The following is a 15,349-nucleotide window of genomic DNA, read 5'->3' on the forward strand; positions in this document are numbered from 1 at the left end:
GGCAGAGGTGGGAGCTGCTGACAATATTGAGGTAGTGGGATTTTAAATTAAAAGAGGAGGAAAAAATAGGGGAAAGAGTGAGGAACAAGATGAAAAAGAAAAAAATGGCACTGTAATGGCATATGCATTGGCTGCCAAACATAGCTGTGGCTGGAATACAACATGCATTCTTTGGAAGTGCAGCCTGCAACTGCGGATGGGAAGAGGCATGCTCCGCTGACCGTGGAGGCAGTGGGGCTATGGTGTGCCCAGTCCAGTGGACCACACACTGTTGCCTGTAGAGGTAGAAGTGGGAGATGCTGTTGCAGGTGGAGGTGACAGGGTGGGGCACCCACTCTGTGGAATTAAAAAAAAAAAATGGGGAAGTGGAGAGGAAGAAAAAAAAGCAGTAAATAAGGAGGAGAAGATGGAAGAAGAAAGAGAAAAAAAAGTCTCACAGTTCTGGTACCAGCATTAGCCACCAAACACACCTGTGGCAGGAATGTAGCACTCACTCTGTGAGAGCACACACTGCCAGTCATGGAGGGATGGGTCAGCACTGCTGACCAAAGGGGTAGTGGGTGACAGGCAGCTGTTCTGCAGAATCGTGCCCTGCCACCCGCAGATGCAGCGTAGACAAGCACTGCCAACTATGGAGTGGTATTAATGGGTGAGGAAGAAGAAGAAAAAACAGGTGAGGGGAATAGTAAAGAACTAAGGAGTAAGAAAAAAAGTAAAAGAAAAAACATGTTGGACAGAATGTTCAGTGTTGCAGGGGACGTTGTTAACTGTTCGACTTACAGGTATAAGTGAGGGAGCTTCCATGCATCTGATCAGCAGGAGGTTTCCGGGGTGGTTTAGGGGGGAGATTACAACTCTCTTGGTTGCCGATCACAGATTTAGAACACTGCTTGCACTGATTGAAAATGGCTACATTGTGTCAGGGCCAGTTGGAATTGCCTTGCTCCGTAGGTCTCCTTGTTCACTGTTTTCATTTAGACTTTTCCTGTGATTGATAGTTGATGTACTTCTTTGTTTTTTCATTTGAAGCTCTGAGTTCTAGTATTCTCATCCATATCCATTTCACTTGGTTTCTTGGGTCTTTTTTGAAGGTCTGAGAAGTTTTATCTGCCTAGTTTAACATCTTGGATCAACTCCTGAAAACATATTTAAGAAAAAAGTTTTTAGGTGATTTCTTTGGTATATTGGTTTGCCCTTTTAATCATTGCATAAATTCATGTTCCTTTAATAAAAGCCTTCCCATACCAGGTAATCTCAATTTTGTGTGAATTATTTCAGATATATTTGTCTTTGAAAGCCTTTTAGGTGGTGCTGCATTTTAGATGATGGAAAATGGTTTATTTTCCTCTTTCAGAACAATGTTAAGGATCTCATGGATTCACATGGAGTTAGAATCCTTGTGGACTTGCTTACCCTTGCCCATCTCCATGTGAGCAGAGCTACAGTACCACTGCAGGTGTGTCTGCTTACTGAGATTATATACACCTTTAACATTCCTTGAATACAATTTTAGGGTGAAAAGAATCATAGAAATCTGAAAATATGTCAATGTATGTGATTATGATTGTATTTCTCCAATAAATATGATGGTACTAGTGTTTAGAAGGTGAATTAATGTGCAAAAAAGTCAAATTGTCAAAAGAACAATCCAAAATAGACAGTGATCATCTGGTTCTATTTTTCCAATATCTCTTTTGTTTTTCATTACATTTCTAAATGTGGCTTATTTTGAGGCAGTGTATGGCCTTTAAGATTTAAGCTGAATTCATCAGTTACATAACTAGAACTTTTTGCACTGAAGTTATGGAGAATATACTTTGAGGAGTGTGGGTTGAAACCAGCCAACAAGAGGGAAAAGCTGCAGGTCTTTTAAAAGACCTCTTCTGATACCTAAGTTTTTTTAAAAAAAAGAGATTTATGTTTAGTTTATTGGTGCTTGTTTTTGATATTTTGTTTCTGCTTATTCTGGTCTGAAGAGAGATTTGGTATTAGGTCTTGGTTGATTTGTCAACAAAAGTGCTATATGAATAGGGTATGGCATTTTTTCTTACCAGGTATGAATAGTAGTAATTCTAATGACCTACAGGGTTCCAAGTACTATTCTGATACAATAATACATTATCTCTTTAAATCCCCCATTTAATATCCATAGGAAGTTGCTACCATCATTATTCCCATTTTATAGAGAAACAGAGAGACTAACTAAAGTTACAGAAGTGGCAGAATTGAGATGTCTCTGCTCTTTGCTCTACCTCTCTATATGAATTTATCTGAATACTGATAGTTATAGGAGTATTTAAAACCTATGTTATAATAAAATATTGTAACTACATGAAAATTCTTAGCCTAGATTCTTATAAAACATTGATATACAAATTATAAGAATTATCTGGAATGAGAATAGTATATTGAAACTAGATGCTTAAAACCACTAGAAACTTTTGGCATTTAACTATTTACGTAATATGTTCTCAGATGCTTATTGAAACTTTTACTTGGAGTGTGCTTTGTTTCCCCAAAAGAACTTCAATATACTGAATATGGTGGTTTGAGGTTAATGGTGAATATTAATTTATATCGCTATTGATAATATTCTTTGCTACTACAGTTTTTGTGTCCTGTGAATTTATGACCACAGGGAATATTGGTATCTTTGAATTTAGCTTAGAATGATGGGTAAATTTAGGAAATTATTTACTTCAAAGGCATATTATTAAGGAAATAAGGTTTTTTGGACTTTCAGATTTAAATGTTGAATCCTTACCTCTTAAAATAAGAGTTTCATCTGAAAAAATTTAGATGAATTTCTAAATGGATTTAAGCCCAAAAAAAGCACCATTTAATTTTGTTTTTTATGACAGTGTCTGCCCCCTTAGACTTTTGTCTTAGGAAATAACTAAATCTTTTAAAAACTTAGAGTAATGTAATCGAAGCTGCTCCAGATATGAAAAGAGAGAGTGAAAAAGAATGGTATTTTGGCAATGCAGACAAAGAAAGGAGTGGCCCATATGGATTTCATGAGGTATGTGTTGTGGAGAAAATGTTTGTGAAGGTCTCAGCCTTCCTTATCACTTTCTGCTTAGCACACACAGGTATGTGAAATATTTTTAAACTGTGATTTGAATTACTTTCATCAGCTCCATGGACTCTTGACACTCCATTACCACATGAATGATTAGATTACATATATAGAGAGAAATGCACACAAAATCATCTCTTCAAAATGTTGTTCTTATGACAGTAATACTCAGGTTGCTAATGAATTTTATTTACTAATTCCCACGTTAATAATTATATCAGATTATAATACCTCTATATGTTGTGAAGAGTAGTTTTTTAAATGTGTTCTGAAATTTATTGGAAATTGCTGATATAGTCCAAGAACTACCAATAGTTTCTGCTTAACATCTGCCAAAATTTGATCCTGTCTTCTCAGACTCCCCCTCCCAGGCTTCTTTACTTTGGACCATGGCTAAAGACAGTTTTATAGGGGACCAAGCCTTTTGCTTGTATATAGTATGTTCATTTTACAATCTGCCTGTTTTTCACTCTTTCAGGTATTCCATATGTTAGCTACCTAAATGGCTATTTTTCTTTTATTAATAGCCAAATTTGGGTTCCTAGAGGCCTACCAACAAAAGCTGCTTATTACTATTTTTAATAATGAAGTTGCATATTTATTTCATAGTTATATATGAATTTACTTTGAAATAGAAAATGGAAAAAAAATTTCATTTTATTTATCTGTTTGTAACAGTAGTGCTTCTGTCCTTTTAGATGCAAGAATTGTGGACCAAAGGAATGTTAAATGCAAAAACCAGGTGCTGGGCTCAGGGCATGGATGGATGGCGACCACTGCAGGCCATACCCCAGCTTAAGTGGTGTCTTTTAGCCAGTGGACAGGCTGTACTGAATGAAACTGACCTTGCTACCCTTATACTGAATATGTTGATAACAATGTGTGGATATTTTCCAAGCAGGTAAAATATAATGGAGCATTTTCATGATTAACAGGAACTCTAAAACATCTTGTTCTTCCCATTTGTGTATTTCTCAGTAATGGCATGAAATTATCTAGTGATTTAGAACAAAAATGCCCCATTTATGGCCTTGTGAGAATGCTGTTTTGGCTTTGGAACTTTTTGGAACAACATAAACAAAAGAAAACGGAAAGCCAGATATAAAGAATAATTGTCAAATTATATTGATAAGGTGACTAAAAAGCAGCTTTCTCTGAGACACCTCAGAATATTATGACATTGAGGCTCACTACCTGCACTCTAGCAAAAGTAACAATGATAATATTCATGTGAATCAGATACTCATTTTAGGTAACAGTTTAGAAAACTCACAGCAGACAGTGTAGAGAGTACTGGCTCCTGAATTAGGTTAACCATTCTTGGTTTAGATCTTGAGTCTAGGCCCACATCTTGCCCCCACTTGACTTGTAAAGGTGAGATTTTGTTCCCTGTTGATAATTGTAATTAAAACCTTTGCATGGGACTTTTTCATCTTTATAAAATACTTGCATATATATTGTTTTATTACGTTGCTAAGTATATTTCGTGAAGGAAGTTACTGAGAAACTATCACATATTTAATGCTTGAGGTTTCCATGGCTATAGTTTTCTTTAAAAATCAGATCAGACTTAAAACATAAAATTAGTATCTATAAGTAATCTAGCATTAACATTAAGGCTATACCTAGAAAATATTTAGAGTAGTTAAATTTATGTGACAAAGTTTGATATGCCCTTTGGGGGGAATAACCACGTACAGTGTGTTGGACAACACCAACTTTAATCAATTAAATAATAAATAAGAGTCTTTGGCTCTTCTAGGGCACTGTATTTCAAGGAAATCTTATGGAAGGAAATGAAGTTCTATTAAACAGCCAAATAGATTTAAACCAAAATACCTATTCATGTTCCCAGCTGTATGAGAGCTTAGTCTTCATTAACAAAAAAGTAAGGTAACTGCTTCATGCCTAGTAGAATGTCATATGCCCTAAAATACAAATTTTACTAAACATCTTAAATGTTGACCTTAGAAAATATTTTCTAGGGATCAAGATAATGCTATTATTCGGCCATTACCCAGAGTGAAAAGACTGCTGTCAGATAGTACTTGCCTTCCCCATATTATTCAGGTAAGTTACTTTTATGTTTTCAAGCTGAGCAAAGAGTTAACCATTATTACTCTTATTTAATTGTATTATGATCCTCGGTCTTTGTTTCATTGTAGTCTATTCCATTTTTAAAAAGTCTGAGCCCTGAATCACATTTATTTCATTTACTCTTAATTGAATTAAAATTCTGATTATACTATGGAAGATTGTGTATCCAGGCACCCAAACATGAGTAGGATTCCAACTCTGGAATTATTCTCAAAGAAACTTATTACCATTTTTAAAATCACACCATGGTAAAAATTGAAAGGTGATTACTCTGATTTGTGGTACAGGTTGATGTTGTGACTACTGGGAAGTACCAGCAGGCCACAGATGTGGACATGGTGGTTTAGGTGGATCTTAAGAAATAATTACAGTCTCACTAGCTGATGTCTCCAGTTTTGACTCTTCTAGGTTTATATATTTTCATGGGCAGTAGCTGACTCAAAGTATTAAATTGGAATTATGTGGGATATACTAATGCATCTTTTTTTTAAAATCATTCTGCCCTTTTGAAGTTAAGCTATCTATACTCCAGAATTTGCATTAAACCTGAACAAGTTAGGACCCAGAGATTTTATGTAAATGTGTTCCTCCTATCTGTTCTGTTGTTTAATGTATTAATTACATATAGCTTAACTTTAAAATCTATGCCAGTGAGTTGTGTGGTTTTTACCTATCAGTGATACATTGATGTATTCATATTTTCATATTTGTGTATTTCTACATAAGTGCATGGAGGCAGTATGGTTCTGTGGTAGAATTCTCGATTTCCTTATGGGGCACCCTGATTTAATTCCCAGCCAGTGAACCTCATGCATAGTCAGTACTCATCTGTCAGTAGACACTTGTGTATGTCTGTGTAAGTCACTGATAATGAAAAAGACTTCTGAACATGATCGTGCCTTACCAACCTTTTTCTCTGACATCTGTTATTTAAGCATACCAGCATCTCAAAATTTGTGTGATTTTTCTAGTGTGGACATTTTTGTTGACACTGTTAAGTGAAAGTGTACTACAGTTTTCCCTCTGAATCACTACCTTTCCATGCCCAGTGGACCATGTACTTATGTAAGGTGGTGAAAAGGAAGGGATTCGTTTTCTGTGTTGAATCCTCCTCGCAACATATAGATAAATACTATGCCTAGGAAAGGAGCTCTGGTAGCTTAGTGCCTAAGGCACTTGACTGCTAACCAGAAGGCTGGAGGTTCAAACCCACCAGCCACTCCTCGGAAGGAAGATGGGGCAAATCTATTTTCGTAGTGATACTGCCTAGGAAACCCAAGGAGGAGGGGTTGCTGTGAGTTGGGTCCGACTCGACGGCACATAACAACAACAACAACATGCCTAGAAAATCAACCCCTCCCCAAATATTTTTCCACATCTCTCAAGAACAACAACAAAAAAAGAGAGTAAATGTAAACGGCATTTAATTTCAGGCCAGAAAGTGATGATTGAAAAACTCTTTAGATCCATGGTCAGCATAACATCAATCTGGCCTTTTTTAATTAACCAACATTTTTAATAATATCTGAACAATTAAAGCAGTCCAGGAGAAGAATTTAATTGATACACTTAGCTTCTTTCAATAGTATATGCTGCCTATATATATTTTTTTATGCTTATTTTAAAAATATTTTTGAGAAGTTAATTTTGTATTTTCCTTCATTTCCCATATTTTGGGAGATTTTAATCTTGTTAAGCATAGTTTGGTGGCTGCAGTTGCATTCAGGAATATTATCTACAATATTGTTAAGGGATTTCTGTACTTCATTTGACTTTAAGGCAATTACCACTTGGTAATAGTTTTACTCTTTGGTGTAGCTTCAGAATTTTTAGGGTGATCTAAGATACAGGAGATTCGCTGGGTGGTGCAAATGGAAAATGTGCTCAACTGCTAACCAATTTGAGTAAAGTCCTTGCAAAGGAACTTAGGAAGAAAGGCCTGACAATCTGGTTCTGAAAAATGAGCGATTGAAAACCTTGTGATATGTAATTCTCCTCTGATACACATGGGGTTGCCCTGAATTGGAATCAACTCCATGGCAACTTTTTTGAGATAACATTAAATGACTGTCCAGGATTTTCTGGAATTTCAAGTATTTTCTACAATTTCAAGTATTCTCTTTTTTGATTCTTCATTTCCTTAAGTGCTAAAGTGATGCCAAGTCTCATGCTACAGCTGCTGTTAATATTAAGAAAAATCCTATGTGAGTGTATTTCAATTTTTTTCCTTTGTAAAATACATCATGGTACTAAACATCTAATCTAAATACCTTTTTGAGCAAATAAGACACGAAGACATGGAGAATTTTAAGTTGTATATTTAAAGACATATAAATTGTTCAGTCTGACATCTGAATCTAGAACTTTGACCTCCTAATCTGAGCTAGTATTTTCTCCATGTTGTTAAAATTTTTTGTTCTGGTAGCATTTGACCAAAATTGGGAATTTTTTGGAAGCAAAAGTTAATCAAAAATTTAAATGCCAGTTTTATTAAGCTTTGTAGCTAAAACTTCCTGTGTTTATCAAATACTCATTCTTAGTAATGCTCCATATATTATAGTAGCCCAAATTCAGTATGATAATCCCAGTCCCTTCACTATTTGTGGCCCAAATTTCTAGAGGCCACATTATCTTTCTGGTGCTTTTGGTACTTGTTTACCCTCTTGGCTTCTACCTGTGCTTCTAGAACTGTTTCGCTGGTAGTATTTCTTTGTTCTGCTCTTTGAATTCTCAAGTAGCTTTTAGGAGATTGTTCATGTCAACTACACTGAAACTAACAATAAACATAGCTACTTTTCTTTTCTCTTCTGTCATTAACAGCAGTCCAGGTAAGAAGATTCTTGCACTAGAAGCAGTTTTGTCTGTAGTCATGAAAAAACTAGCTTCAGGAGCTTTGAGGTTTTTTTCTGAATAAGTTGTGATCTATTCTCCATTGCTATATTATTATCCCTTTAATAAATGTTGTAGAAGGAATCATTCTTCAGTTCTGGGAGATTGATAGATAGGCTTATTGAATCCCACGCAGTTTTGTTTTATAATTGACTACACATGAAAAAACCATAACCTTAGCATCTGAAATACATAAACCTAAAATGAATGATGATATTGCAGGTTGTCTTTACTAATAACTAAAAATTTTTCTTTTTTTTAGCTACTGCTGACCTTTGATCCTATCCTTGTTGAAAAAGTTGCTATTCTGTTATATCATGTCATGCAAGATAACCCACAGTTACCTCGTCTTTATCTGAGTGGAGTATTTTTCTTTATCATGATGTACACAGGTTCTAATGTGCTTCCTGTTGCTCGGTAAGAACAATAATCGTAACCTATTTAAAATTTTTGTTTGAATTGTGCCTGGACAGGTACATTTTGCTAATTTTTTTGTATGTCATTGCTTTCATTAAATTTTTTATTATAAAAGCTGTTTGGCTACATGTCTGAAAATTTGGAAAGTTGAAGAACAGGAAAATAATACTCAGAATTTTACCACTTAACCACATATAACATAAAATTTTTATTATCTAGTATCTTAATATACATATTTAATATATTGTACATGTAATTCTGTATTTTGCTTTTAACATTATTTGTACAGTTTTTTGTATCATTACATAGTCTTAATTTTTAAGTCTTTCTAATTCATTTACGGGCGCTCTGGTGGTGTAGTGCCTAAGGCATTTGACTGCTAACCAAAAGGCTGGTGGTTCAAATCCACCAGCCATTCCTCGGAAGGAAGGCTGGGCAATTATACGTCCGTTGTGATACTGCCTCGGAAACCTAAGGAGGAGGGGTCATTGTGAGTCGCATCTGACTTAGGTTCTTGACCTAACTCAAAATTAAATAATTTAGGGATATGGATATAAAAGTTGCCTTTTGTGGCTTTTTTTTTTGTGTGTATGTGTGTGCATATATGATCTAATCTTTAGCAAATTAAAGTTACTGAATTTAGTCAATTCCTTTATCTGACAAGTAATTTATTTTGCCTTCTAGGTTTTTGAAGTACACACATACGAAACAGGCTTTCAAGTCAGAGGAGGTAAGCCCTGTTAATCCTCTGAATACATAATACTGGGTAAATGGTCTTGATGCTGTAAAGTTTTCTGAGTTGTGCGTGTTTCCTAGATAACCTTTTACTGGATTTTAAGCACTTAAGGGCAGGGTGTTTTATTTAACTTTTACATTGCTTGTGGTAACTTGTACATAGAAAGGCAACACCAGTATTTTTTAAATGAAAGTAAACATTGTCCATTAAACTTAATTATTGAAATTGCAGATGTGAGTTATAGTCTGACACCTCTGTGAATGTAAATTGTTCTTTTTGTGTTAAACTTAGATTAGTGATTTTCATAAATTATTATATTTATGAGCCTTATACAGTCAGCTAAGATTCATTAAGACTTCAGCCTTTTTTGTTGAGATTCCAAGATGGCAGAAGTGCTAGGTTTCTTTTTCAAAGCTGCTTAATTTTTCAGGTGCTCCCAAATGCCATTTTACTACAGAAGAAAACTAGGGATCCAAGAATGAGACTTATTCAGGTAGCTTTGACAACCTGAAACTTGATAACTATCTTTTGCAAAGAAATGTCTATTATTAGGACATAATTAAAAGGTGTTTTGTTGGATTGTTCATGAATCATTGATTTTTGGATTTTATGGAGCACAAAGGAATAAATCAAAACTCAACTACTGTTTGGGAGACTAACCAAGAAATGGTGTGTCACCTTGACAATAGACATTAAACAAATTGTATGTCTATGAAGCAGATAAGGAATCCCTAAAAACCAATCAGTCTATCAAATAGTAATGAAGTGATGCCCATGGCAGTAAAATTTCCACACCTTTATATGAATAGAAAATGAAAATATAAAACAAGTCAAAAATATTACCTCTACTGCTACCACCTTAATGTAGCATTTGACGTGTTTTTCCTTTTTGTGTGTGCAGTTACACACATGTAATTTTTTAAAAAAATTATAGTATTAGAAACCATATACATTTCATGTAACAATATGTTGAATATTTACAGCAAAGCCATATTTATTTCTAGGAAATCTGAATGCAGCCATGAAGGGGGCATCTTGTTAACAATTAGAAATAGAGGGGATTTATTTTGATTCTCCTAAGCAGTGTGTCTGAAGAGACAGCTAGCAAAAATAACAGTAATAGCTAAGGAATGATGGAAATTATGTCTGCCTGCTTAAATTATACCTACATATTGGTAATTTATATCAGCAGTATTTTGAAGTCATCTTTAGTACAAAGGTTAATTATCTAAGAGCCTGGCAGATGTTGCATCATTCTTATGAGTACAGTTACTCCCTTAACTTAATCCCACACAAAACTAGGATTTTCATGTTTGCAATTAGTCTGTAACTTATATTTCTTATTCATATTTTTTAACAGAATTTTTCAACTGTAATGTAGGATTTATCAAATCATAGTATTCTAAAGAATAGAACAAGCAGTTTTTCACATATTGAATTTATGCCCTTTATTAACCATGTGGCTGCTCATCAGAAGGTCGGCAGTTTGAACCAACCAGCTGCTCCACAGCAGAAAGATGAGGCAGTCTACTTCTGTAAAGATTTACAGCTTTGGAAGCCCCATGGGACAATTCTACTCTGCCCTGTAGGGAGTAGGTTTGGGTTTTTGGTTTGTTAACAAAAGTTTGAAAATATTTATCTTCTAATTTGCCTTTGTGCCAAGTGCTAAAACCATGTCTGGGTTCTCCCTCCCTCTCTCTCTCTCTTTCTCTTTCTCTCTGTGCGTCATATACTAGAGAAATAGAATGTCCTCTGTTTTCCTAGAAAGAAAGTGTTGTTGTTGTTGTTGTTATGTGCTGTCAAGTTGGACTCGACTCATAGTGACCTCTCCTTGGGTTCCCAAGGCAGTATCACTACAGAAGTAGATTGCCTAACCTTTCAAGGAGCCGCTGGTGGGTTTGAACCACCAGCCTTCTGGTTAGCAGTCAAGTGCCTTTAGGCACTATGCTACCGAATAGTAGGTTTTTGTCTTTAAGGTTTTATTTCCATTTTTTATAGAAACACAAAAGGTTTTGTTTCCATCAGATGAAGAAGTGAGTTTAAAAATTTAGTGCAATAAAGTATGATCATTAGCCTGACTCTGTTTAGCCAGCCAGAAGATGCAGAATTCTAAATACAATTAAAGGTAATTGCTTGAAATAAAAATTCTAACTGTGTTTTCTGAGAGCAGGCTCCTTAAGATCTTACCTTCTCAGGACTTAACTGGTCTTTGAAAACAGAAGCAGGTACAAGGGGGACCTGCAATCAACAATGTAACATAGCAAAATTCATGTAAATTTTTGCAGTGATCTTCTTTGTGTTGTCCATTACTGTTACACATGGTCAAATGCCAGTTGGTCAGAGGCTAGTTGTGCTAATAATGTTGGCAACTCGTTCACCTTGGAGCTCATGCTAAGCTGCTTTATACCAGATAGCTCCCACTTCACATCTTGCCGTTTCCATCTAAATTTCAAAAGCGTGAAGCAGTTTGTTCCAGCTGTTCTCTTAAAGTGTTCTCTAATTGTAATTCATATGTTAGAAAATTGAAAGATAGCTTTAGAGTTTCTGACTGTTACTGTTTTGTTTTGCTTTGTTTTAAAGACAAAAGGACAAGATGTTTTTCAAAGAAGTATACTTGGGCACATCCTACCTGAAGCAATGGTTTGTTACTTAGAAAATTATGAACCTGAGAAGTTTTCTGAGATTTTTCTAGGAGAATTTGATACCCCAGAAGCAATCTGGAGTAGTGAAATGAGGTAAATAGCCAGTTGATTGATTTATCGCTGTTTACTTTTTAAAAAATTGAGGTGAAATTCACATAACATAAAATTAACGACTTTAAAGTGAACAGTTCTGTGGCATTTAGTGCCTTCACAGTGTTGTACATCCACCACTACACCCACCACCTCTGTCTAGTGATTAATTATATTTTATAATCAGAATTTTTGCCACTTGCTACCTGGTTTAACTAATTATGTCCAAAGAAATACTTTCACTAGTCCCGTAATTCAAAGCTAATCTAAGGTTTAATGGTGCCAAATCACGTGTGTGATGGGTTTTGACATGACCTTAAGCTTTTTCCTACCCAATTCTAACATGATTTAACAAAATTGCTATGACCTTAATAGACTTGTATAGAAAGGTAGGGCCTATTATGGCTGGTACTTCTTAAACAAATTTACAGAACTAGTCATATTTTAGTCAGTGAACTGATAATATATATGTAGGGGAGAAAGAGATAAAATCAGGAAACACAAACTCTGGGAATCTGGATATAGGATTTTATTCAACTTGTTAAAAACTATGTCCACGTACCTGTTGGACTTGCTGGCACAGGCTGGCATGGAGTTAGTAGTTTTGGGCTCTTCCCAAGTGTATTCCGTCTTACGGATCAACATAATCAAGTGCATTAAAGAGAAATACCCCAATTTTCAGGTCATTGAAAGCAATGTGTTGACTGCTGCTTGGGCCAAGAACCTCATTGATGCAGGTGTGGGTACCATATGGGTGGGCATGGGAATTGGCTCCATCTGCATCACCCAAGAAGTGCTGACCTATGGATAGCCCCAGGCAGCAGCTGTGTACAAAGTATCAGAGTATGCACAGTGCTTTGGTGATAGACCAATACAAAATATAGGTCATATTGCCAAAGGCTTGGACCTTGGGGCCTCTGTAGTCATGATGGACTTTCTCCTGGCTGCTGCTGCTGAGGCCCCTGGAAAATACTTGTCTAATGGGATCCAGCTAAAGAAATCCCATGATATAGGTTCTCCTGATGCCATGGATGAATATCTCAGCAGCCAGAACTGATATTTCAGGGAAGCTGACAAAATCATTATGACTCAGGAGCTGTCTGGGGCTGTGCATGACAAAGGATCAACAAATTCATCCCCTACTTGATTACGGTCATTCAACACTCCTGTCAGGACATCAGTGCCAAGATTTTAGCCCAAATCTAAGCCATGGTGTACTCTGGAAAACCCAAGTTTAAGAAGAGAACATCCTCTGCTCAGGTAGAAGGTGCTATCCACAGCCTCTATTCATTTGAGAAAGTGCTTTTTTGATCCAGCAATCTCCTCTTGGTTTTTCAATAAAAATTTGGAAGGAGGTGGGGACTGTGCATACTCTGATACTTTGTACACAGCTGCTGCCTGGGGCTATCCATAGGTCAGCACTTCTTGGGTGATGCAGATGGAGCCAATTCCCATGCCCACCCATATGGTACCCACACCTGCATCAATGAGGTTCTTGGCCCAAGCAGCAGTCAACACATTGCTTTCAATGACCTGAAAATTGGGGTATTTCTCTTTAATGCACTTGATTATGTTGATCCGGAAGACGGAATACACTTGGGAAGAGCCCAAAACTACTAACTCCATGCCAGCCTGTGCCAGCAAGTCCAACAGGTACGTGGACATATTTCTAAAGAATATTATTATTAGAAGAGGAAGGCCATAGGAGAAACCTTTGGCAACTCAGCAAAAGGAGAGTTCCAAAAGCAGGATATGGTAATCTCCAGCCAGACTATTCAGGATACAAGATCAACATCCAAAAATCAGTTGAATTCCTCTACAACAGCAAAGAGATTGCTGAAAAAGAAACAAGGAAATCAATACCATTTACAATAGCTACCAAAAAAATAAAATAACTGGGAATAAATCTTACCAGGGACACACAAGACCTGAACAAAGAAAACTACAAAACACTACTTCAAGAAACCATAAGAGATCTACATAAATGGAAGAACATACCATACTTGTGGACAGGAAGATTGAACATTGTGAAAATGTCAGTACTACCCCAAGCAATCTGTCTATTCAGTGCAATCCCAATCTAGATCCCATCAACATTCTTTAAGGATATGGAAAAACCAGTCACTAATTTTATATGGAAAGGAGAGAGACCTCAAGTAAGCAAAGCACTACTGAAGAAGAACAGCAAAGTAGGGGTCTCACACTCCCAGATCTCAAAACCTACTATACAGCCAGAGTAGTGAAAACAGCCTCGTATTGGTACAATGACAGACTCATAGACCAATGGAATAGAATTAAGAAATAGATCCATCGACCCATGGTCAGCTGATTTTTGACAAAGGGCTGAAATCCATTAAATGGGGAAGAGATAGTCTCTTTAGCAAATGGTGCTGGCAAAACTGGATATCCATTTGCAGAAAAATGAAACAAGATCCATACCTCACACCATACACCAAAACGAACTCCAGATGGATCAGAGATTTAAATGTAAAACCTAAAACTATGAAGTTCCTTAAGAAAAAATGAGGGGCAAATTTAGGGGCCCTACTTTATGGCATAAGTAGACTGTCAAGCATAACCCAAAATGCACAAACAGCAGAAAATAAACTAGATGAATGAGACCTTCTAAAAATTAAATTTGTATGTGCTTCCAAAGACTTCTCCAAAAGAGTCAAAAGAGAACCTACAGATTGGGAAATAAATATTTGGCAACAGTATATCTGACAGGGGACTTATCTCTGAAATTTATAGAAAACTCCAACACCTCAACAACAAAAAGACAAACAATCCAGTTAAAAAATGGGTAAAAGAATGAATAGACACTTTACCAAAGAGGATATTCAGGCAGCCAACAAACACATGAAGTAATGTTCCTGAGAGATACAGTGTTTAGAGAGAGAGAAATCAAAACAACAGTGAGATACCTACCATCTTGCCCTAGCACTGGTAGCAAAGTTCAACAAGACAGAAAATAGTAAATGCTAGCAAGGATATATAGAGATTGGGACTCTCATACACTGTCAAATTATACAACCACTGTGGAAAGCAGCATGACAATTCCTTTAAAAGCTGGAATTAGAAATACCATTTGACCCAGCAATCTCATTACTAGATATATATTGGAAGGAAGGTTGGGCAATCTGTAGTGATACTGCCTCAGAAACCGAAGGAGGGGTCACTTGAGTCCGATCCAGCTCAATGACAGTGAATTTGTTTGGTTATCCTAAGAAGTGAGAGTCAGGACAAGAACAGATGCATGCACACCCATGTTCATCGCAGCACTATTTACAACAGCAAAAAGATGGAAACAATGTAGGTACCCATCAACAGAAGAATGGATAACCAAACTGTGGTACATTCAGACTGTCCAGGAAAGACCTAACGCTTCATAGTTCCATT

General features: G+C 36.2%; 1 protein-coding gene across 1 annotated transcript in view; it reads left to right on the forward strand.

Moving 5' to 3' along the window:
- The window catches only part of DNAJC13 (DnaJ heat shock protein family (Hsp40) member C13), a 158,043-nt gene that overhangs the window by 99,363 nt on the left and 43,331 nt on the right, over positions 1-15,349 (forward strand). Inside the window, exons 26-32 of the mRNA XM_042780451.1 lie at positions 1,355-1,456; positions 2,918-3,022; positions 3,778-3,980; positions 5,065-5,149; positions 8,328-8,482; positions 9,167-9,212; positions 11,799-11,953. Coding sequence (XP_042636385.1) covers positions 1,355-1,456; positions 2,918-3,022; positions 3,778-3,980; positions 5,065-5,149; positions 8,328-8,482; positions 9,167-9,212; positions 11,799-11,953 — 851 coding nt within the window. The remainder of the gene's footprint in view (positions 1-1,354; positions 1,457-2,917; positions 3,023-3,777; positions 3,981-5,064; positions 5,150-8,327; positions 8,483-9,166; positions 9,213-11,798; positions 11,954-15,349) is intronic.

The sequence above is a fragment of the Orycteropus afer genome, unplaced genomic scaffold, assembly GCF_000298275.1.
Source record: "Orycteropus afer afer isolate SDZICR_OR568_19922 unplaced genomic scaffold, OryAfe1.0 scaffold00003, whole genome shotgun sequence".
NCBI classification, from domain to species: Eukaryota; Metazoa; Chordata; class Mammalia; order Tubulidentata; family Orycteropodidae; genus Orycteropus; species Orycteropus afer.